The sequence below is a fragment of the Nannobrachium achirus genome (genome assembly GCF_963921795.1).
Source record: "Nannobrachium achirus genome assembly, chromosome: 13".
Lineage (NCBI taxonomy): Eukaryota > Metazoa > Chordata > Actinopteri > Myctophiformes > Myctophidae > Nannobrachium > Nannobrachium achirus.
Window position 1 is genome coordinate 24318910 of NC_137833.1, and position 22454 is coordinate 24341363.

A 22454-nucleotide genomic window follows, 5' to 3' on the forward strand; every position below is an offset into this window, starting at 1 on the left:
TGAGTGTGACATGACACCCACTTGCACGCGGCACGCACGCACGCACGCATGCACAACACACACTCTCTCACACACACACACACACACACCACCACCACCACCACCACCACCACCACCATCTAATTGTTTTATTTTTATTTTTATATCAGCACTATCTCATGGCAAATAGTCATTTGGTGTAGCCATCTCACATGAAAGGAGGTAGGAGTTTTTCAGATGCTATCCACGAAAAACAGACGGAACTATTTTTTCTTTTCACATGATGAGGTCTATTGGCTAAACAGTTTTGCATGTGCTTTCATTGGGATGTAGCCTACATGGCAATGTCTTCCCCCCCCCCCCTTTTTAACAGTACGTGTTTGGTCATTGATACACAATTAATGGTTTCCTGTGGAAATAAGATCTTTTCTAGGATCTCCTTTTAGTAGACCTTGTACCAGTGAACTGTACCGTCATGAAACTGTACCTTTTCCTATGCAAACGTCTAATAAAGTCTTCAATCAATCAATCAATCAATCAATCAATCAATATTATTGTGCATTATTATGTCAGGCAAATATCCACTTGAACAAAACCGAAAAGAGAGCTAGGAGACCAGCACAAAAACTGTTATAGGCTACAGAAGAAATTCTTCTGCCCATGCATGGGTAAGGCAGCACAACCTCCCCTTTCTTGTGGCTAACGTACGCCATCTATTGGCAAAACATGGTTAGACCGCCATCTATCACATAACGACGATAGTCTCAGTCTGAGATGTTCTTATCGACTTGAATTAGATCAATTACAATTTGTACAATTAGAATTAGGTCTACATCAATTTTTAGGAAAGCTTCACAGCTATCTCCGATATGCTAGTGAGAATGAAATGAACAAAAGAAAGACCAGTGTTAGTTCAATTCTGAGCTGTCAGATTTGAAGCTAAGACTGAAGACTTGTATCATGTGTATAAGCTAGCTGCTTAACTACTATGCATCCAGTTCCAAATAATAGCCAATGGCATATTCCACAGATGTGAGGTCAGTATTAGGTTTACAATCTAGTTCCTGTCCTGTCAAATGGAAATCAATTTCCGATTGTAACAACATTGCCTGGGGCTATCATTGCTGATATTCTGATTTTGTTTAAAAATAGCCTAAGTTATAACCCCACAAAGGACAAAACCGTGGGGATATAAGATCGTTAGTTGTATTTTAAGTTTATTTCTCTCTTCACACCGTAAAATGTAATATTTGTATGTATATAGGCTTAGCCGCTTAGGCTATATAATAGGTAGCCCTGATTGAATACATGACTCTCATATACATGAGAGTCATGCTCGAACTTTAACATGAGGACCAGTGGGTAATCGCATCATCTCCGTTCACTACAATGATCAGCCGGAGATGACGCGACTGTCCACTAGAGGCGGAAGTCCTATGTTAAGCAAAATAATTTCGGACAAAAATGCTTTTTATTCAACAATCCGGCCGCGGCGTGTAATGAACGTTGTGCGGCGTCAAATCGTTAGCAGAGTTGGCTTGGGTAAGCACTTTATTTTTTAAATCTGACGTTCCTAGCTCAAACCGTTGAGGGCTCGATTACCCACTGGTCCTCATGTTAAAGTTCGAGCATGACTCTCATGTATATGAGAGTCATGTATTCAGGGCTATATAATAGGCTACTCAGTGTTTAGAATGGTCTGACACGCGAATGTGTCATTACATTCTCATCTCCCATTAAGAAAACAAACAAAATACATGTAAAAGTCTGCTCAGCAACTCTTGTATCAAAGGAACGGCAGAATGCTTGGCATCTGTTCAGCACCACGGATAGCGACCAAACAACTGCCGTGCATGCGGACACATACAGCAGATACGGTATGCATTTACTGCCAGTCTGACTGTCACCTGTGACCTGTCCCAGAGAGAGATAGACAGACAGAGAGAGAGAGAGAGAGAGGGAGAGGGAGGGAGGGAGGGAGGGAGAGAGAGAGAGAGAGAGAGGGGGGGGGGGGGGGGGGGGGGGGCTGGAGGATTAGTCTTGGCCGCCTACTCCTTCATCTAGGTGGGATTATCACACATTGAACATTGCTAGGCTGTTCTCTCCGGCTGTGTCTATAGCCTATGTACTGTATGTGTCTGCGCTCTCAGTCTCTCGTCATGACATTTCATATTGGTGGATGTGTGATCAGGCGACATTGATTCACAGCTGCGTCCTGCTCTATTTTGAGGATCTGAGTGGAATCGTCACAGGAAACATTCTAGGCTAATCAAAAAGAATGGCCGACGGTGTTCAGGTTATTAAAATTGGGATTGCACTGAAGATGATGCCCCAAAACAGCGCCGTGTTTTTCAAGTCTGATGGAGCGAGATTTGGCCAAACGCGGACAATAAAGCTGTTGACCGGATCCAAGTACAAAATCGATGTGGTCGTGAAGCCCGGCGCAGCTGAAGCCACGTATGTAGACTGATTTCCCGTCTCAGATGTCTTATCGCTGCCTCTTTAGCATATTTGTTTTAACACTTCATGCAGTGCAATAATTAGAACTCGCTAGCAGAGTTTTATTATAGTCTAGCTGCCTGTTGCTTGTTTTATAAAACGCCAGCGCACCCTAATAGCTTCAACATATTTTCGATCTTAATAGCCTATCACGATGATCAGTGGTCGAAGTTAGGAAGACCGTTAATTCATTACACGACAGAATGAGGTTCATTTCGTGGCATATTAAGGGGGTTGTTGTAGTACATAGACCGACGGTACAGAAAAGAACAGAAGGCCCTTCCAGATTATAAACACCACCCCTACATGGCTGCGTGTCAAATCCATGCTGTTAGGAGTAGACTCAACCTTTGACATAGAGCTATGTGACCTCTGCTTCAACTCAGTCCACTCCTGATAGACATATACCTCAAAGTCCCAAGTGTTATGCCTTCTGATGACTCCTCCTTATTAAGACCCCTCAACAATATAACATCGATTATCAATCATCTGACATTATTCCAAGGACTAGGTTTTCTGTGTGATTCATTCAGTGAGATTCATTATAGACGTAGGTCTAGCCTAGGTGTTCTGTCCATAACTTAGGTCAGGATGTTAAATGTCATCTACTGTGTGTTCCAATCCAATCAAATGTGAATCATGCACTCTTCTGATATTCACAAGCCAAAGTTAATGCAGTTATAGTTATTGTGCTCCACAGGTTTCTCAGACTCCAGCCTTTAACTCCCGGTCAGCTGTGGCTTCTTGGATCACATCCCTTGTTCTGCTATCAGGAGCAGCTAGGTGCAAGATATAACTAACTTTCACTTCTTGCACCTCTGCTTTCTGTTCTCTTACTATAAAACAAGATTTATTTTCTATACACTCTACAGGTGGCGCCCTAGGCAAGCTTGGCTAGAGTACTCGATGCACAACAATGCATGCCTAAAGGCAATGCAAGCCCCACCAGGAGTAAAGATGGAAAGACAGAGCTATCTTTTTGAGAAGATCAGAGAATTCTGTTCTGATGAGGCAAAAAAACTTTACATGCCCTAGGCTCTGCCGAAGTCCACAGCACCTCAGAACAAGACTGTCTGACACACATATTCTCAGATTTTAGTTTTACAAACTAGGGTGTCACATTTAAACATCTCAGGGCGTCTTACTGGTTGTTAATGTGTAATCTAACAGTGCCACGTTTGTAATAAACCTCTTCCCTGTGTTCTGTCCATATCATTTTTTAGATCCATGAGTGTGGGATCAGTGGCGTTCCCCCTGGAGCAAGTGTCCAAAGACCCCCAGTCCGTTGTGTACACTGGCCTGTATGAGACTGAAGGAGTCTCGCACACCAAGAGTGGGGAGAGACAACCTGTACAAATCAGCATACAGGTAGGTAATGCATGAACTTGGCACTACATAAGAATATACTCTGTTTAAAGTTTTCTTTCTACGTGCTTAGTCCTCCACTCTGGTCCTGGGAATGTTTAGATGTTTAGATGTTGTTGTAGATGTTTATTTAGATTAGTGGTTCCCAACCTTTTATCCATTTAGCCCCCTTACATTAGACAAAAGCTGAGACACCCCCCCCCCACCCCTCGCACGCACACACACACACAGACACATACATACTCACGTACACACAAACACACACGTTTATCAGTGCTTAAATCTAACAATGTTATGATTATACTTCACAATAATGTTACACGGGGGTCTGAGAGTTTGCTATTTTAAAATCTAAAATCACAGGATAACAGATGTATGAAGAGTTGAACTGATAATCACATAAACACACAGGCAGACAGCAGATGAAAGCAAGGACTTATTTAGAAATTAAGTAACTGAATTACGATTCTGTGCAACATGTTTAAAATATTGCCTCATGGATGCCTGGCCGGCTCAACTGGTAAGAATGCATAATGCATACATATACATACATACTGCGCATAAGGCTTCCTTCCTTCCTGCAGCTGGCCTGGGTTCGACTCTGATCCAAGTCTCTGCTTGTCATTCCCTCTCTCCCTGACTTTGCTGGGTCTCTCTTGTTGTCACTATCATAAATAAAACAGGAAATGCCCAAACACCTCTCAACTACAGCTACCCCAGATCTAAACACTGCTAGATCTGCTACTCTTATGACAGTAGCTGGGTTTATTTGTGGTCCACATCCAATTTGTCTCATCTTAACATTCTCAATTGCAGATCGTACATTATTATAAGAGTTAGTTATTTATACCAGGGGTCTTCAACAGGGGGTCTGGGACCCCTAGGGGGTCCTCAGAGTTACTACAGGGGGTCCTCCAAATCTTCCAATGCTTTTTATATTAACAACTTGAACCAAAATACACTGGTGATTGTGTCAAACGATGAAACGATATGAGATCTATGAAAAGGTTGTGGGGGCCCCTGCTTCATCTCTCTCTCAACTAAGGGGTCCCTGGCCTGAAAACTTTGAAGACCCCTGGCCCTGATTTATACTGTCAGATGTTTGACTTAATGTGACATTTGACATGAATCTAGGGTCACTGTACAACACCATGTTGGGGAATGTAGGCCACAACTGTGCACAATTTCTAATGACACTTTGAATAAAGGTATAGAGGTGGCCCCATTTGGTGTTGTTATCCAATAACCGTGAAATACTGACCTACAGTCTGCTCTGCTCACATTTTTGGGGTTGTGTGTATGCCTGTTTGCATGAGTGTGTGTTTGTGACTTTGTGTGTATTTTCACCATAGACTGTAAAAACAATATGGACAGAGGAAAGCCATTGGTTTCTATGCTGCGCAAATGAAGCTTTTTTGGCCGTTGTATGGGTGCCGCCATCTTTGTAGAAATCAACGTTCATTGGTAGAAATGGTACCATCTCGAATGCTATTGGCTGCCAACGGTTACGTGCAACCACAGGGATACATGGGACATTGTCTTGAGCTTGCCAAAAAGAAAGCACACAAAGAAGAATCATCACAAGCCTATGATCACAAGCCCCTCCTACAGCATACCCTGATATAACATCAAATATAACATAAATTGGACCATATTTTCACAAAACGCATATCATGGTGATTGAAACGAGGCTTTAAACTAGGCGACAGGAACCATAAAGTAGTTATGACAATGTTTATTAAGTTAAGAAAATCAAATGTAAAAGTTCGAGGGAAATGAATGGAATCCTATGGAGAATATGTTGCTTCTGGTGCCAGAACAGCGCAGCTAGCGGCCAATCATAGGAATTTTCAGTTCCGTGTTTGCTTCATTTTAAATCGGGACAACTACACCCCTGATTTTCACCCATCTGTCTCCTCTGCATGTTTCCCCCTTTAACATGCAGAGGAGACAACCAGTCTACGTGTGATTTGTCAGTCCACAATAGAGTAGGTCTGCCCTAGAATTAGTTTTAAAGCTTTTCTATTCTCTTTTTCTTATTCCTTTTCTACTGTATTTTGTATTGGGGACTAATCTCGCGAAATCCGGTGTATTTACATTGCTTAATGTAATGTTCACTTGAGCCTTCTTAAGAAGGCATGCTCTGTGTTTGTGAACATTAACAAGAAAAATAGCATTTGGTCATCACTTTAATGTAGTCAATTCATATGCCTGTCAACTAACTCTGCTGGCACATAACATATTCCAGCTGGGCTTTCCTTTCTGTGTGGGCAGAGTTGGCTCAGATGTCTGTTGATTACATGTAGACATTTGCTATTTTTCTCTCCTCACGTGAGGACGTGTGTGTGTGTGTGTGTGTGTGTGTGTGTGTGTGTGTGTGTGTGTGTGTGTGTGTGTGTGCGCGCGGACGCATGCGTGCGTGTGTGTGTGTGTGTGTGTGTGTGTGTGTGTGTGTGTGTGTGTGTGTGTGTGTGTGTGTGTGTGTGCGCGTGCGCATGTGTGTGCAGCAGGAGCATGTCCATGAATGTATCTTAATCCTCTTCATTCTGGGGCATAAGGTTGCAATAACATTACATTTTGAGAATGGATGTTTTTGTCTCTATATACCGGTATTAACTGTATACTGTATGTTTCTCTCCTCAGTTCACAGAAGTGGGCCTGTTTGAGACAGTGTGGCAGGTGAAATATTACAACTATAACAAGAGAGACCACTGTCGAGGGGGGAACAGCTTTAACAGCATCGAGTACGAATGCAAGCCCAACGACACTCGTACCCTCATGTGGGTCAACAAGGAGATGTTTGTCTGATGAGCAAGGAGGAGTGAAAATGTGTGTGTTTGTCACGTGTATAGTGTATCGAACCTCATGTGAAAGTGTATTTATGAGTATACAGTATGTGTGTGTGAGAGAACATTGTGTGTATAGTATATTATAATGAGTTTGTGGTGTTTGTGTATGTAAATGTAAATGAAGTGGGGTCCATTTGAATTTCATTTGTTCACACTGTGTTAATTAAAACTCAGGATTTTAGCACTGTTTTTTCAAATTTTATAAAAGGTACAGTGGGAAGTTCCCTTTTGTTTTCCTTTATTATCTTTATGGGACCCTCAGGGCTCAGGTCTGTGTTATTTCCTTTTAGCATTATTGTATAACTGTACCTCTGTACTTTTTGCAAATTGTTAATAAACTAAGTATTCATGCAATCAATCAATCAATCAATTGACAGCATAGCTGAAAAGAAGATGCTCAAAGGGGGATTTGATCCTTTGCATTCTGGAGGGGAGCATCTTAACCAATACGCAATCATACATTGTTATTATAGCTTGTTTTTTTTAGTTTTTTAATTATGAGTGAATTTTGATTACAGTTTTTGAACATAGAATTACAAGTGTTTAGGAAAAGATGGAACTATTGTATTGACTGCTGAAACTTCCAGATAGCATTTCGGAGTAGTCTTGTGGTGTTAACGTGTTTATTCACTTAAATCCAAACCAGGATAGGTGTTTTGTCATTTGGGTGTATTTGACCCCTGAATGTTGTGATTCTACCTCTGCAATAATACATATACCGGTATATGTATCCACAAGATATGTGATGTTCTTACCTGTCATACGTTTTGGTGAAAAAGAGTGGATACTGTATATTGGTATCGGTTTATATCGGAATCTGAAATTAAGAGTGGACAATACCTGAAAATATATCTGCAAAAAAGCCAATATCGGACATTCCTATATCAGATGTTAAAATATATTTCTATTTTTAAAAGACAAAGTATTTTAAGTGTTTACATATTTTGGTATGAATTTTGGGAGACATATCTATGTATGTATGTACGTATCGTACTATAGGCCTAAATATTTTGATCTCTATGCAAAAAATAAAGAGTAATAAATGACAAGGTGTGTAATAGAGCATTGATATTTTGTGGAATAGTTACATTATGTGTTTTTATACCTCTTTTCTGCATGTTATTACAGGTTATACATACCTTTAGTATATTATGTATAAATCAGGCATAAGGCCCCTGATAGAAATACATTTTCTTTAGCTTTAGCACCTCCAAAACAATAACTTGAGCCAAAGCAAAGACAAAAAGAAATAAATAATATTTGCCTAATTCACTGATGACAATATATCAAGGCCAATAATCCTTGGCCTTGATATATTCATCCATCTGGGCAGTATGGTGAAGAGTTTGTTAAAAAGATATTACAGAAATCTAGGAGTACGCAAAGATGATTTTAAACTTTCCACGGTAACAACTGACAAGGTGTTTACAAAATTGAGCGCTCTACAACAACACAAGGCAACTGGCCATGAAAAAATCCCCAAAAGACTCAGCCGCCTCCATTGCTCCAATCATTACCCACATCTATCAAACAGCAAAAGTAACGCCCCTGCACAAAAAAGGTAGCAAACTAGACCCTGGTAACTACCGCCCCATCTCAATTCTTAGCTCCATCTCAAAAGTAATGGAAAAAAAATAGTCTAAGAGGTTACAAGGTATCTTGAAGAGAATAAATTGATTTATGAGTTCCAATCTGGCTTCAGAGAATCCCATTCCACAGACACATGCCTTCTCTATTTGAAAGACTGCATCAAACTTGAGGTGGACTTGGGCAAATATTGCAGCATGGTCATGCTGGACCTCCAGAAGGCATTTGACACTGTAAATCATTCTATTCTGAAAAGTTGAAAGCAATTGGTCTTGATAGCGCAGCTGGATGCAATCTTATACCTGGAGGGAAAAGGACAGGTGGTGGAGGTGAACGGAACCCTGTCCTCCCCTCCCATGTACACACGGGTAAAACTGAATCCATCTTTTTGGGTCAAATCCTAACCTCAGCAAAGTCGATAATTTCACAGTCAAAGTTGGTGACAACGTAATCTCAAGAAAATACAAAATTACATAGAGGCTAATCTTTTTTTACAGAGGATCGCCCCGCTGGTCAGTAAAAATACTTTGAAGACTCTGGCAACTCATCTCTATATACAATCAAGAAGGGCCAGCGTGGTTCCTACGAACACATCGAGCAAACAACCGGTGCATTGCGCGACCACTCTCACAGCAGTCCAAGCCAATGGACTGGTCACGTGGAGAACACACGCACACACACACACACACACACACACACACACACACACACACACACACACACACACACACACACACACACACAGGGTGTGTGTCTGGGAGAAGACACCTGTTATCTTACGAAAGTATTGATAACATGCATAACATATGCCACACGAAAATGAACTAAAATGGTTTTATAGGCTAGTGGCATTGGATTGCCATTTGCCAAGCCAATTTCACCAGCTGCTATTAAATACATGTATTATCCAAAGACGGGTTTCTTGTTTACAAACATTGAGACTAAATGCACAGGTGACTGTATCATGTAATCAATTCCGTCCAATCCCCAAACCTGTTGTTTTGGGGAGCGCTGGTTTCATTGGCTAATTTTGGTACAGACCTGCGCACGCATCTAGTTCTTATCAGTGTAACGTGGACCAGAAACCCGTCCATAGCTGCGTCGCGGGGACACCAGAAGTGAGGCCTCAAATTTCTAGTTCTAATACAATAGGCCAGATAGCCCATAGGTAGGATGATGTCCATCCTCCTGAGTGACTAGAACAGGAATTCATATAATTTATTTCAGGCTATAGTTAGAACTACATTACACCAATATTATTAACCTATCGAATAATGTGACTCAAGAGGTCACCATCTTGCTATTTCGGTGAACTAGCTGCTCCACCGCGGTGGAAAGCCTGGTGAGGGTCATCTATCTTCCAGCATTAATGTTGATGACGCAGTGCATAAAACTAGAGGTGCCAACTTGCGCTGTGTGCACAAGACAAGTAGGCCATAGTGGCCTGCCTACTTGTGCGCCAGCAGAGCACGCCATGAGGTGCGCTCACCACTGGCGATGCCAGTGACATCACCAATGGCATCACCAGGAATGCTGGATTGCTGGTCCCTCATTGGCTGTTGATGATGACGTTGCCAGAAATGCTGGTCCCTGATTGGGCTACAGGCTTAAACACGGGCAGACCGACATACATACATACGCAGCCGAACGCAGTACTTGTGCGCTCTGCTGGTGCAAGTAATAACAATTCTGAGGCGGCGGCCTACCTGAGATTATTGTTGAGTAGATATGGGCTGGCCTACATCTTGGCAAAAACGGCTCAAAGATTGTTGTACGCCCAAGGTCTCATTGGCCATGCTTCGCAGGACGTGCTGTGATTGGCCAACTTGATGAACTCATGTAGCAACGCTCCCATCACACTAGGTGTGATTTTTACACACTGTTGAAAAGCCAAATAATGAAGTACCATTTCTAGTAGTCACTGTTTCCCATATTATATTATAATTTTTTTACTGTCTGAAATTGAAAGACGCGCCGAACGCAGTACTTGTGCGCTCTGCTGGTGCAAGTAATAACAATTCTGAGGCGGTGGCCATACCTGAGATTATTGTTGAGTAGATATGGGCTGGCCTACATCTTGGCAAAAACGGCTCAAAGATTGTTGTACGCCCTAGGTCTCATTGGCCATGCTTCGCAGGACGTGCTGTGATTGGCCAACTTGATGAACTCATGTAGCAACGCTCCCATCACACTAGGTGTGATTTTTACACACTGTTGAAAAGCCAAATAATGAAGTACCATTTCTAGTAGTCAACCACTGTTTCCCATATTATATTATATTTTTTTTACTGTCTGAAATTGAAAGACGCAAGAAAAATGTGAGACGAACCTGGGGTTTCAATTCAGTCAGAATTGTTCACTCACTGTCACAGCATTGCATAGGTCGTTTATACTGCCGCGCTACACCCCAACCTCCACAGAGTGGTGCACGTACACAGCTTGTACCAGCACGATGGAAGGAAGAAATAAATAAATAATGATAGACCGAGTTCCCGGATGTACTGTACGGCTGCACCTCCCCCCCGTTGGCTCCTCTCTCTCCCTCCCCTCCACCTTGTCAAACCGAGCCTCCTCCGCTTACTGTCCCCTCCCAACGGCTCTCCCTGTACTGTGCCACTGCAGTGAAAGCGTCGCTAAAGGAGCTCAGAGAGGGAGGGAGTGTGTGTGTGTATGTGTGTATGTATGTATGTCAGAAGCTGGAGGAATAAATCTACGACGAGCCCTTTAATTTAAAACACTACCGCCGTATTTTGAGTTATTTTTTTTATATACTACAGCTTCGCGGCCTTTCAAGACACTGTTTTTCTAATCGCCTTTTTTCCGTTAACGTCCTCTGGATTTCATCATCCAACCGGCAAGATGGTAAGAAAAACAACTTGTTTTATTATTTTTTACACCACCAGCTGATAAAAACTACACACGAGTGGGCAGGCGACATGCAGGCCCGTGTCAAAGATGTGTCGAATAATTGCTAATTTATACATATTCGCGCGACCGTCGCTCGACAAATATGACATGTTTTCAACCGAAAAGCGACACGGCCGCGAGACTAAAGTATCCCAACAGTAATGTAATGTTGTGACAGTTCGGTTTTTCGCACAGGGTTTGCGTTTGTTTGTCCGTTTTGAACACGCGACAACATAACATACCGCCCTGTGGCGAAGAGGAAACGCTTCTCACTCACTGGACTGCGTCGTACGACGCTGTCGCGCGCCGAAAATAGACGATCTACAAGCTCACAGTGCGTCTCCGACGCGACACGTAGTGAGCTTGTAGATCGTCTATTTTCGGCACGCGACAGCAGTGTCGTACGACCGAATATATAGGCTATACGGTGGGCTGACAGACAGTAAAGCCCAGTAATGTCCCAGATATGTGCTCCTTGTCCCTTCTCGTCATAGGGTAGCGTTTCTTAAGTTACACTCCTGTTCGAGGCCACCATCGGAAAAAAGCTTTAGCTTTAGCCTACGATACAGGTTAACAGTGACACAATTTAGACGTCCGTCCCAGCGATCAACAGAACGAGATCATAGTGAAGGCTATATGTTTGGTGATCATAGCGTATAGGCTATATGTTTGGATTCATATGGCAGTGCCCTATGGCAACAGTTCCATCATCATCCACCACCCAGGTGCCCTCACATTTCCCCTGGGCAACACTTCCATCTATTCATCCATCCATCCCCCTATAAGGATTTCTGGACAGCATGTTGCTCTGTTGATAGTTGCAACACATCCATGCATTCAATATACATTTGACAGGTCTGGCCTTGTGCACCAAATGAATAGGCTGAGCAGAGAGGTGACATTTGTACATCTATTTAATTTAATGTCTGCTCATAAGGAAGCTGCCATAATAACTCGCTGAACTGTGTTGGAAGACGAGTGGACTACTAAATACAACAGGGCTCAGTTTGTGTCAAAATTGGCACAGTGGCCAATAGGGCTTCACTAGTTACACAGACCAGGGCCTAGCCCATATATTCAGCAACCCATATATTCAATGAAAATTTGATAACCCAGCATGTCAGTAATTTAGTCAGGCATGCAAGAGGTCCCATATAGACTAGTAGGCAGAACTTGAGGCCTGTCAGAATGGCTCAACTGTTGGTGAAGGTTGAGCAGGGGTGAGAGGTTACAGTTGCTTGAGTATGCAGCCGAATTATCTGATACTAAGGGACCATATGCTGTCTAGCAATCAAGCGCCACCCGCATACAGATGGAACCGTGGTTAATGTAAAAGAGATAAAAGCCGCGACGACCAACCTCCACCAACTAGAAGTCATGATCCACTCAGGAAGGATAAGCCTACCACTGTTGTTCGCAAGCAGCCCACTCATTCTGACTGTATCTGCTTTGCTTCCTGGCTATATTGCTTTGCTGCAGTCTCAGCAGCCCGGTGTCTACCTTGGCTCATGCAGGGGCCAGGGGTGAGAATTTATTGCCAAACCTCAGAGCCAAATGCTGGTAAATTCTATCCTTGCCGGAGCAGAATGGCCAATCTACCAGCTACTTTGGCAGGTGACCATCATCCATCACCAGGGTAGTATTCTATATCTCACATGCTGGTGAAAGCAATGATATGCAATTGGTAAACCATGGCAAATGTTTCAGTACACCAGGCAGTGTGACTGGTGGATTTAATGGAATTGCCACGGCACAGCAATGATTCTTTGACATAAGTAAAATCTGTTGAGCTGTCAAGGGAACGGCAGAGAGCCTGTTTTCTTATGGGATGGGATTATGTTTATATTTGACTCATCATTTCTAGGTAAATGAATGTATTGTTAGCATACTTGGTATTATGGAGGCCCCTTATAAAGGCTTTGTAAGAAATGCCCAAATCAGGGATAGAAATGGCTGAGGGGATTAGCCCAGCGGGAAACTTCTTCACGCCGCTGAGATTTTGGTAATTATTTTCATATTTGCACTTCACTACTTGGTAGACCCTCTACCCACCTGGCCCCCACCTCCCCAACACACATACACGCACTCGCACACACACACACACACACACACACACACACACACATACACACACACACACACACACACACACACACACACGTGCACGCGCACAGACATACCCAGCAGGAGGTGACAGACGATGTCTTCAGAAGCAGAAAAAAAGTATATAACCAGATGTTTGTGCAAACTAGTCTGTCTGTAAGGTCCAGACTGTTTGACAAGTTGTCACGAGGGAGACAGACATACAGTATACAGTATACAGGGGGGGGGTTCCCTGCAATACCTTACTGCAGGGTTCCCCAATTAGTTTTCCCCAAGGGCCGAATTATGTCTAGGGTACCAAGCCGAGGACCACAACATTGCAGGGGGCGACGGTGGCGTTTCCGCTACTCCAGCAACAGTTCAGATATCGTCGTTGTCTGGTGAAAATCTTGTATGTCCAAAACATTTTGCATTTATCATTTTAAAAATGATTTAAACTAGTGAAAACAGCCGATCTACAAGAACACAACACCTCGCGATGCTTGTAGATCTGCTGTTTTCACTACTTTTGTGCGATGGCCTTGTATGATGAAGCAGGGCTTTACTTTGCGAAAGAATGTACAAATTTGAAGATACAAGGTTTCCACCCGACAACGACGATATACTAGTGTAGTTGCTGCTCTTATACCACCATTATTACTGGGGTTGGTGGGGGCCAGACAGTAGCCCCCTGTGGGCCGCAAATGGCCCGCGGGCCGCCTATTGGGGAACCCTGGTCCCTGCCTTACTGTGAGGAAAGGAGTGAGGCAGGTAGAAGAACACATAACGCTCTGTGTAGACAGAAGCACACTCAAATGAAAAATGTGTTGTTATTTACGTGCATTAATATATTTAGATATTATTTGGGTATTTCAGTTATTTTTTTTTACTTCTGCCATGTGCAATGTTTGTTTACAAAGCCTACGGTATTGTTCATTTATATTTTACAAAGTTCAATGCCAAACAACTCAATTTAATAGTTAATCGCAATTATTTGTATGACAATTAATTGACGAGTAAAATGTCATCATCCCTATGAGCCCTACCGAAGGTGGTGTATTGACCTGGTGAATCTACACACACACACACACACACACACACACACACACACACACACACACACACACACACACAGAGGCAGCAACAAATAGAAGATCAACCAGGTCAAAGGTCAGACTTAGCAAAGGCTATTGGTGTGGTAAACCTCTAAGCCCTCATAGTCTTACAATAGTCCAATGTGACTCATGTGGCCTTACTTTGCACAGTACTGTCACTGTATATTGAGACACTGTTGTCCTTGCAGTATCTGTATTAGCATGTATTAGTAATTGACACTACATTAACAAAACACATCTGGCAGCAGTAAGTAAGGGTTAGGAAATATAATGAAAGCCAGGTTCTTTCACCTTAGATGTTATGTGTTTACTGTCAAGGTTTACTCAGCCAAGAAGATTAGGGAAATGTCAATATACCTTTCTTAGTGACCACTTTAATCCACCTTGATGGATGTTATTTTCCAGGAGCCTAATACTTCCTTCTGTTTACAACAGAAGGAAGTTAACTGAATAGTTTGACCATGGAAACGGTGCAAACCACATGGGCTTTTCTCTAAGACTGTAGACTTTTGATAAAAATTGCAATTGTGATATGAATGAAATGTGATAAAACATGGGGAGGCGTTACACTAATACTAAAATGTATTTGTTTGAATGAAGTGGAAGATTTCCTCATGAATGTGACTAGATTTTTTTTGCGAGCAGCGCCGGCTTGCTAGGACGTGTTTTGTTTAGTTTTAGCCTTTTCAACGTGCGCAGTGAACTCCACGCTGTAGGAATCTGCGATTCTCCGTCCAAATTACCTGTTGCCTACAATGAAGAGCAATGGAGTGGAGGGTAAGCAGCAGACTAACAACGCTATAGTTGCAGAAAGTTTAGAAACCGACCCACTCTGTCGCCGACTTCATTTGGGAGGAAAAGAAAGCGATGGGTGGTGTTGCGTCACTGAAACAATGACATAAACATAATAACAGACATAAACAAGGACTTCATCTGTTGTGGTTGTAAATAGCCACAGCCATGTTTTGATAATCGGCACATTTCCATACACTGTGTAGCCTACTGTATATACCTATTTGTTCTGACTTGTTTCTGTGGCATAGCCACTGTATGTGCCAATTTTATGTTATGGTTTATTTAGGCTATTTGATTTGTCTCCACAGTGTGTGGAGGGAAAGGGTCGTTATTGATTGTGTTACATTTAGGTAAAAAGAATAAAAAAAGAAACAGGACAAATCTTTCACGTGCACACTCGCGCCCGCCACAGTTACAACTCCATCCTAGGGGAAACACTGCATTCACACATGTAGCATACAACAGGAGAATGTCAGTTGCAGATGCCTTCACACATTAAGGTAAATATTCTGTTTGATAAGGTGAGGGGCGGGGTCTGGGTAGTAGAAGCACACATAAGCTACTCCCACTTAAATATAACAACGTGAGGGAGATGCGAGGATCAAATGCATTCGTTGTTTTACTTCTTTGTGCAGGTGTAACTCGTCCCCCACTTATATGAGCCATTTCATGGAAGTTTGATCTGTTGTTATTTCCAATTCAAACGCTAATAAAAAGCAGAACAAAACTGTATTTCAGTTGTGGAAGAGGAGGGGAGGTTAGAGCGGTTTTATCCAGACTTAAGTCAAGTGTCCTGCCAGCATAGCGTCCGTTGCATGTCTGATCCTACTGAGCCGGGATGTTAAGTTCATACATACAGCCCGTTAAAAGTATGGAAAATGTACATAATACAGTGCATGTCTGAAAGTGGCTTTATTGTTGTGGTCTCGTAAGGCTCAACAGGCATTTTCTTTGGTTGTGGAGTCATCATTGGCTGTAGACCAAAATGACTTTGCAGGCAATAGGATAGGTAAGGCCTTAAGTACTTGTAGCATATGCTTAGTTACACTTTGAGAGAGCAAATTTGTTGCGGTGAGCGGGAGATCAGCTTGTGATGGGCACATTATCAAATAAAAAATATTTTTTCTGAGGCAGGTGGTCACGGATCCCCAGCGAATGCTTCGCGGACCCCACTGTGCTAAGCTGTTTGTGCTAATAAGACGACAGCCATAGAATGAACACACACACACACACACACACACACACACACACACACACACACACACACACACACACACACACACACACACACACCCTTTGTTCTCATTCACACAGAGATAATTACTTTTTTCCCTGTCGAACTTTAAATTTACTTTCTGACCAGCAGTGAGATCGCAAATTAGGCGGTGCTTGCTCCTTGCTCAATAATTAAAATTGCATATGCTAAATCTATTGGCATCAAGAGCTAACACAATGTGCATGTGTCAATGTGTGTGCGAGTGCTATGGATATCCATCATAGTGGCCATCCGCTCATGAAAGGCTGTGTAAGTCCTCGACTCCTTTACAACTTTGTAGCTGTGAGGCAGATCTGCCTCAGGCAGCCTGTACTACCGTTGTCACCTGCTACTGATCCCAATCCCATAGCCTGCGGGTACACCGTAACCACAAACAGCCCATGAGCGTAACTGCCGAACTGGGGGACGTAACCCTGACAACTCCGTTGCAGCGCATGGTCAGTAACGGCGTAAACTGCACCGTAGTTAGAGTTTGCAAAAAAGGCTTGAATTTGGGAAAAATGAAAAACGGGCTTCCTCACGGTCTGCATTATGCTACTGGTTAATGCCCGTGTGCAAGTTTAGATCAATTGCTTAAGCCAGTGCGGAGAAAAATGTGGAACAGAGAGTGTGACTGACTTTCCCTAATTAAATGATGGATGGACGGATGAATTAATTAATTCATTAATTCATTAATTCATTCATTAAAAAAGATGCAGAGGAAAAGTTGTCTATAATTTGTGAAAATGTATCCTTAACACCCAAGGGGCCAAACTTGTTCAGTAACGAGATAAGGCCACTAGGGGTCGCTCTGCCAAAAGGAGTTGTCTCGTTCCTCAACGAGACAACAAAGGGTTAACTGTTCAGCGTGCTGCACGCATGTTGTGTTCCCTGTGAATGACCCTAGTCCATACGTCACACCGTGGCTCGCAGAGAGATAAAATGGCGCAACTAGGCTGCATTGATTTCCATTCTAGGCTGAAACATAAAAAGGGCTTTATCTATGAATGAGGTGCAAAGAATGCCAGGGAAGCAGAGATCTGATGGTCGGCCCCGGTTTGGATTTTAGTTTCGCGAGCGTTTGTAAACAAATGGATTTTCTTCCTCAGTCGTCAGTGGACACTCACGTGCACACGCACGAAGCTTCCGAGGCTCTTCAAAATAAAGCGTGAGTGAACGGCGGCAGCAGCAACAGCTAGAAATGTTAGAAACCTTGGCTTCCCATGTGTTAAAGGTATAGTTCACCCCCGCAAAATGACTTGAATTCATGGATATTCTTTTTTATTTTTGACACATTCGTGAGCCAATAGTTTTAGGAGACTCTGTGTCTCCATAGGGAAAAAGGATGTGCTTTGTGTCTCCTTAGGGAACCACGGCTGGTCATCAAATTATTGGCATAGGAATGTGACCAAAAAAAAATCTATTTTGTCATCAGCCACTGTTGTAGTGTGGTATGGTGTTAACCTGCAGAAACACATTTTGGTGTCTTCACTGTTTGTTTTGGTAGACAGGGATTTATTTGGCCCACGTACAGTATGTTTGGTGTTTTCACTGTTGTGTTCCCTGTGTAACAAAACAAACAAACACAGTGGGAGGGCAATGTGTTTATTGCGACCGTCAGGTCGCAAGTTACTATGAAAAGCTCCACCAGCTGTCTGTCTGTCTGTCTTTCTGTCTGTCCGTCACGTCATACTTTTGCCCCTACTCTATCTCTGGCACCGTTGGCCCTATCGATGCCAAACTTTGCACACACACTCTTTGGATGGCAAATCACAACCTCCAGACATGATTTCTTACAATGCCCTCTTCTAGCGCCACCATCAGGCCGATTTTTGCTAAACACATTTCTGGACACTGCTCCTACAGATTTTGGCCTAAAATCATGCAAAGCGGTACACAGTATCTCAAGTCATGTCATCAACATGGATCTGTCCCATTTCCCATATTCCCTCCTGATTGGCTACCGTTGCCTTCTAAAGTTTGCGTATGCGACGTGACGGTCCCTATCTCCCGATTAGGGAGTCTTACTGGTTTATGCAGTGGCTGATGACAGTGTTCTCAAACTTTTAAATTTCAAGGTCTCCCCTTAACTCTGACAGTATACAAATGGAATCAAATGGACCCGTTACGTCCTGGAATCCACTTTGTTATAGAGGGATATAATTGGTAAAAAACAAACTTGTTTAGTGAACGAATTGTACGCAACCCCACCACCACACCATCATAAGAAAAAGTACATTACGGAATGTGTATTCATTTCATGTGTTGATTTCTTGCATCCTTTCTACAAGGTATATTCATTGCTTACCATTTTGCCGGTTACCGTTTGTAACTTGTTATTACTGTACAAATGCCCAAAGTATGTGAAGTCAAAAAGCTGTAAGTGCTGCCTCACACAAGTAAACACAGAGAAATAAATTAACTTTTGCACTTCATGGAAGTTGACAATCTGAGATGGCCAAGTATTTTTTGCCAGAATTTTGTTTATGATCTGAAAAATCAATCAAAAACTACAATTATGACAAGCATTATGTCAGGGGTTGACACTAAGGTCTCAGAGGCACTTGCCCATCGGGCAAGTACAGGTCATGTTCTACTTGCCCGAAGGTAATGCCCACTTGCCCGAAAAGTAAATTGTCCATTATAAAATGATAGGTGCGATTTTAATTACCGCTCAATTTAACACTTATTTCTTCACTTTCTGGGGCTGTGCGATAAAATGTCATACATCAATACCTCCAAATCCAAATACCAAATACTTTAGCTATGATTGAATATGTCTATGGTTTCACACTTGTTATTTTATATTTTTAAATGTAGCAACAGCAAAAACAGCACATGATAGGTAAATAGTGCTCTTATTTTACATTCCACAGACCAGAAAACACAGCACACTGGCCACTTTCAGGTGTTTAGACAGATATCTCGTGTTGTGTTTATAGACATTTGTCAAATGAGCACTTGCCCTGTCGGGCAACCTGAAAGCCAACTTCACCTGCCCTGACGTTTTATTTACCTGCCAGGGGCAGGTGGGCAAGCCTTAGTGTCAATGCCTGTGTCTACTGTACGATCTACAGTAGTAGATTTTGGAAATGTTCTTCCTACCAGCCAGCGTGCCGGATTGTCTCCAAAATTCTAGAGCCCGACCAATGCCAGGTTCTGTACTGTCATCGCGTCAGTCATTTCATGCAGTTCCATTACAATTGGCAATGATTGCCAATGAATTTCATGAGCCTGGGTACTGGGTAGGCAAACTGGCCTGTAGGGGATCTACGCTCAGAGGAGCACACTTTTCTAATTTATTATCTATTCAAGGTAAACTACATTTTAGGCCTTATTTTCCTATTATTCCATTCTTAGTGGGGGATAAGCTTGTGCACAGCAGCACAACGGGTGAACACTGTTAAATTCAACAAGGGGATTTGTGACTGTTGCCAAAAGTTGCCATACAAGCGCACAATGCCTCTAGAAATCAGGCATTATGTGGATATGTAGTAGAGCCCTGCATGGGCCTAAAACGACAACATGACTGTCGTGAGTTCTCTCTCACACACGCACGCACGCATGCACATGGAGGAGCGCGACACACACACACACACACACACACAGACACACACACACACACACACACACACACACACACACACACACACACACACACACACACACACACACACACACACACACACACACAGAGAGAGAGAGAAGTGGAGCGAGGAGGACCAGCGCGACTTTAACAAACCCTTGACTAGCGCAAGCATTGATCGGATCGGTGAATTTACCTATTGATCGGAAACACTGATATCATAAATCACCCCCATATCGAGCCGATACGATCCATTGCCGATTATCGGTAACATCTCTAATGTTATTATATCCTTGCAGCAGAAATGTAGGCATTGATAATTATCGGCATGTCGTGGTTATCACATAAAATACGGAGAATCGTCCCGTTTACTAAAAAACACGTCCCGTGATGAACTGAGGTCGGGGAGTCAATATGAATTACAGGGCAATTTATTTGAGAAATGATGGAGATTCTACTGTACTGCTCCTATGTCTATGCTCGTCTCGCTGCTCTGTGTACACACTACACAGACACACACAAAGTTTGTGTGTGAGTGACAGTCTTGTGTCTAGAAAAACCCTTGCCTCATTGCGGCCAGCTCATTGGCTAATTTACTCATGACACGACCAATGAGAGTTTACGCTTTCAGTGTTGCTATAGATACGTGAGAGGACCCAGGCCATAGCCTAGGGTGCTGCCTCCCACACACCCCCTCCATTCTAGCTACACACATACTGAGACGTCATGCTCTAGGGTGAAATTAGCAGCGCAAAATGTTCCGAGCATGGTTCCGAGCACGGCAAAGGGACGGGCCAACTTGTATCATTCCCACTTTAAATGCTTCATATGGGGGGATTATACACATTCGGGGGACACCACTAATGATCTTACCTAAAAGTCCTACATTGTGCTGTGCATCTCAGATTGCACTTCATCACTTAGCTCCAATTTAAGGGATTCTCAGTGATATTAGATTTTCAATATAGTGGTCACCAGGACCCACAGGGGGTCATTTGTGTGTGTGTGTGTGTGTGTGTGTGTGTGTGTGTGTGTGTGTGTGTGTGTGTGTGTGTGTGTGTGTGTGTGTGTGTGTGTGTGTGTGTGTGTGTGTGTGTGTGTGTGTGTGTGTGTGTGTGTGTGTGTGTGTGTGTGTGTGTGTGTGTGTGTGTGTGTGTGTGTGTGTGTGTGTGTGTCTCGCTACACAGCCCTCACACCTACTGTACGTTGCACCTCCGATCAATATGTCTGAGTCATAGTGTCTGACGGGGCTTTGACATAGTACCTGAATAGTACTTGATGCACCAGTCTGTCTGTGTTCCTATATAGCCTATGGCGATATCTGTATCTGTCTTGTCTACCTGTGTCCCTGTGCTTGACACAGGTTAGAGCTGTGTTTGAGTAGAATATGTTTATTTCTTTGAATATGCTGAATGTGCTAAGTTTATGTTTACAGTATATATTTTCAAGATGCAATTAGATGCGTGTTTGATTTGTTTGGTTAATGAGGAACTGTGTCAGGTGATGCAGCTAATTAGTTATCATTCTTTGAAGGTCACTCTGACCTTACTTATATTTAATGATTTTAAATTGTGTTTTTCTGCTTTGTATTCTATGTATCTTAGAGACCACACACACTCAAGAGCATTCCATGTAACCTGTGATTAATGAGAAGTAAATCCGCTTGGAAATCAAATGGCAACGCCGTCGCGCACAAAGATTTATGATAAAACACAACACAAATTATGCACATCCCTCGTCGTCAACAACAGTGTTGTCAAATCAAATTAATGCGAGACACCCAGTCAGAGAGTAGTGGCAGACTTCACAACGCTATGGACCAGAGCTAACCGTGAAACGAAACTTCGCCGAACTTGTGCTGCACGTGCAGAAAAGATGATTTGACAGCCAACTCCAAGATGATAGCCAAAGATATTATTATGCCAAGGTACTATATTAGTGTTGTCGTGGTGAAAGTTTTCCGTGAGGTGATTTCTCCAACCAGAATACACTGCCCTGTCGCCAAACGACAGCGCGACAAGGAGAGAGAGTCTGAGAGACTCGAGAGAGCGCAGCTGAGGTAACCGGAACGATCGGCCCAAAACACACTCGCCCCAAGTGTTTTATGGGTTAGGAGTACTTGCTGGATTTGATCCCTGGGCGGGGGCGATCATGTTTTGGGCTCATTTGCACCCTCATCTCAACAGCGCAGAAAAAAAAACAAAAAAACCTGAACCCATTCATTTAGAACTTCGATTGCCAACAAAACGAACGGAGGTTCGAATCTCCGATTGTTCGCTTACAGCCCTAGTGAGCAAAAACACTACGTATCCCATCATGCAACTCGGCCGCCAGCATCATAGAGCGTGATCATATTCTCCATTGACTCCGGTTCTATGCTGATGCAAAAAATACTTCTGAATCTGCTTCCACAAACGGCGAGAAGGCCAAGAGCC

The 22454-nt window shown here is 42.9% G+C and overlaps 2 protein-coding genes across 2 annotated transcripts in view; both read left to right on the forward strand.

The window, feature by feature from the left end:
• Positions 1 to 2257: 2257 nt before the first annotated feature.
• cnrip1b (cannabinoid receptor interacting protein 1b) lies at positions 2258 to 6651 on the forward strand (the record flags this gene model as incomplete). Its single annotated transcript, XM_080740396.1, has 3 exons — positions 2258 to 2436; positions 3702 to 3846; positions 6487 to 6651. 3 exons carry the CDS (start codon positions 2258 to 2260, stop codon positions 6649 to 6651), a joined length of 489 nt encoding a protein of 162 aa, XP_080596522.1.
• Positions 6652 to 10878: 4227 nt separating this feature from the next.
• The window catches only part of LOC308296821 (calcineurin subunit B type 1), a 44917-nt gene continuing 33341 nt past the window's right edge, over positions 10879 to 22454 (forward strand). Inside the window, exon 1 of the mRNA XM_080740150.1 lies at positions 10879 to 11141. Coding sequence (XP_080596276.1) covers positions 11139 to 11141 — 3 coding nt within the window. The 5' untranslated portion in view covers positions 10879 to 11138. The remainder of the gene's footprint in view (positions 11142 to 22454) is intronic.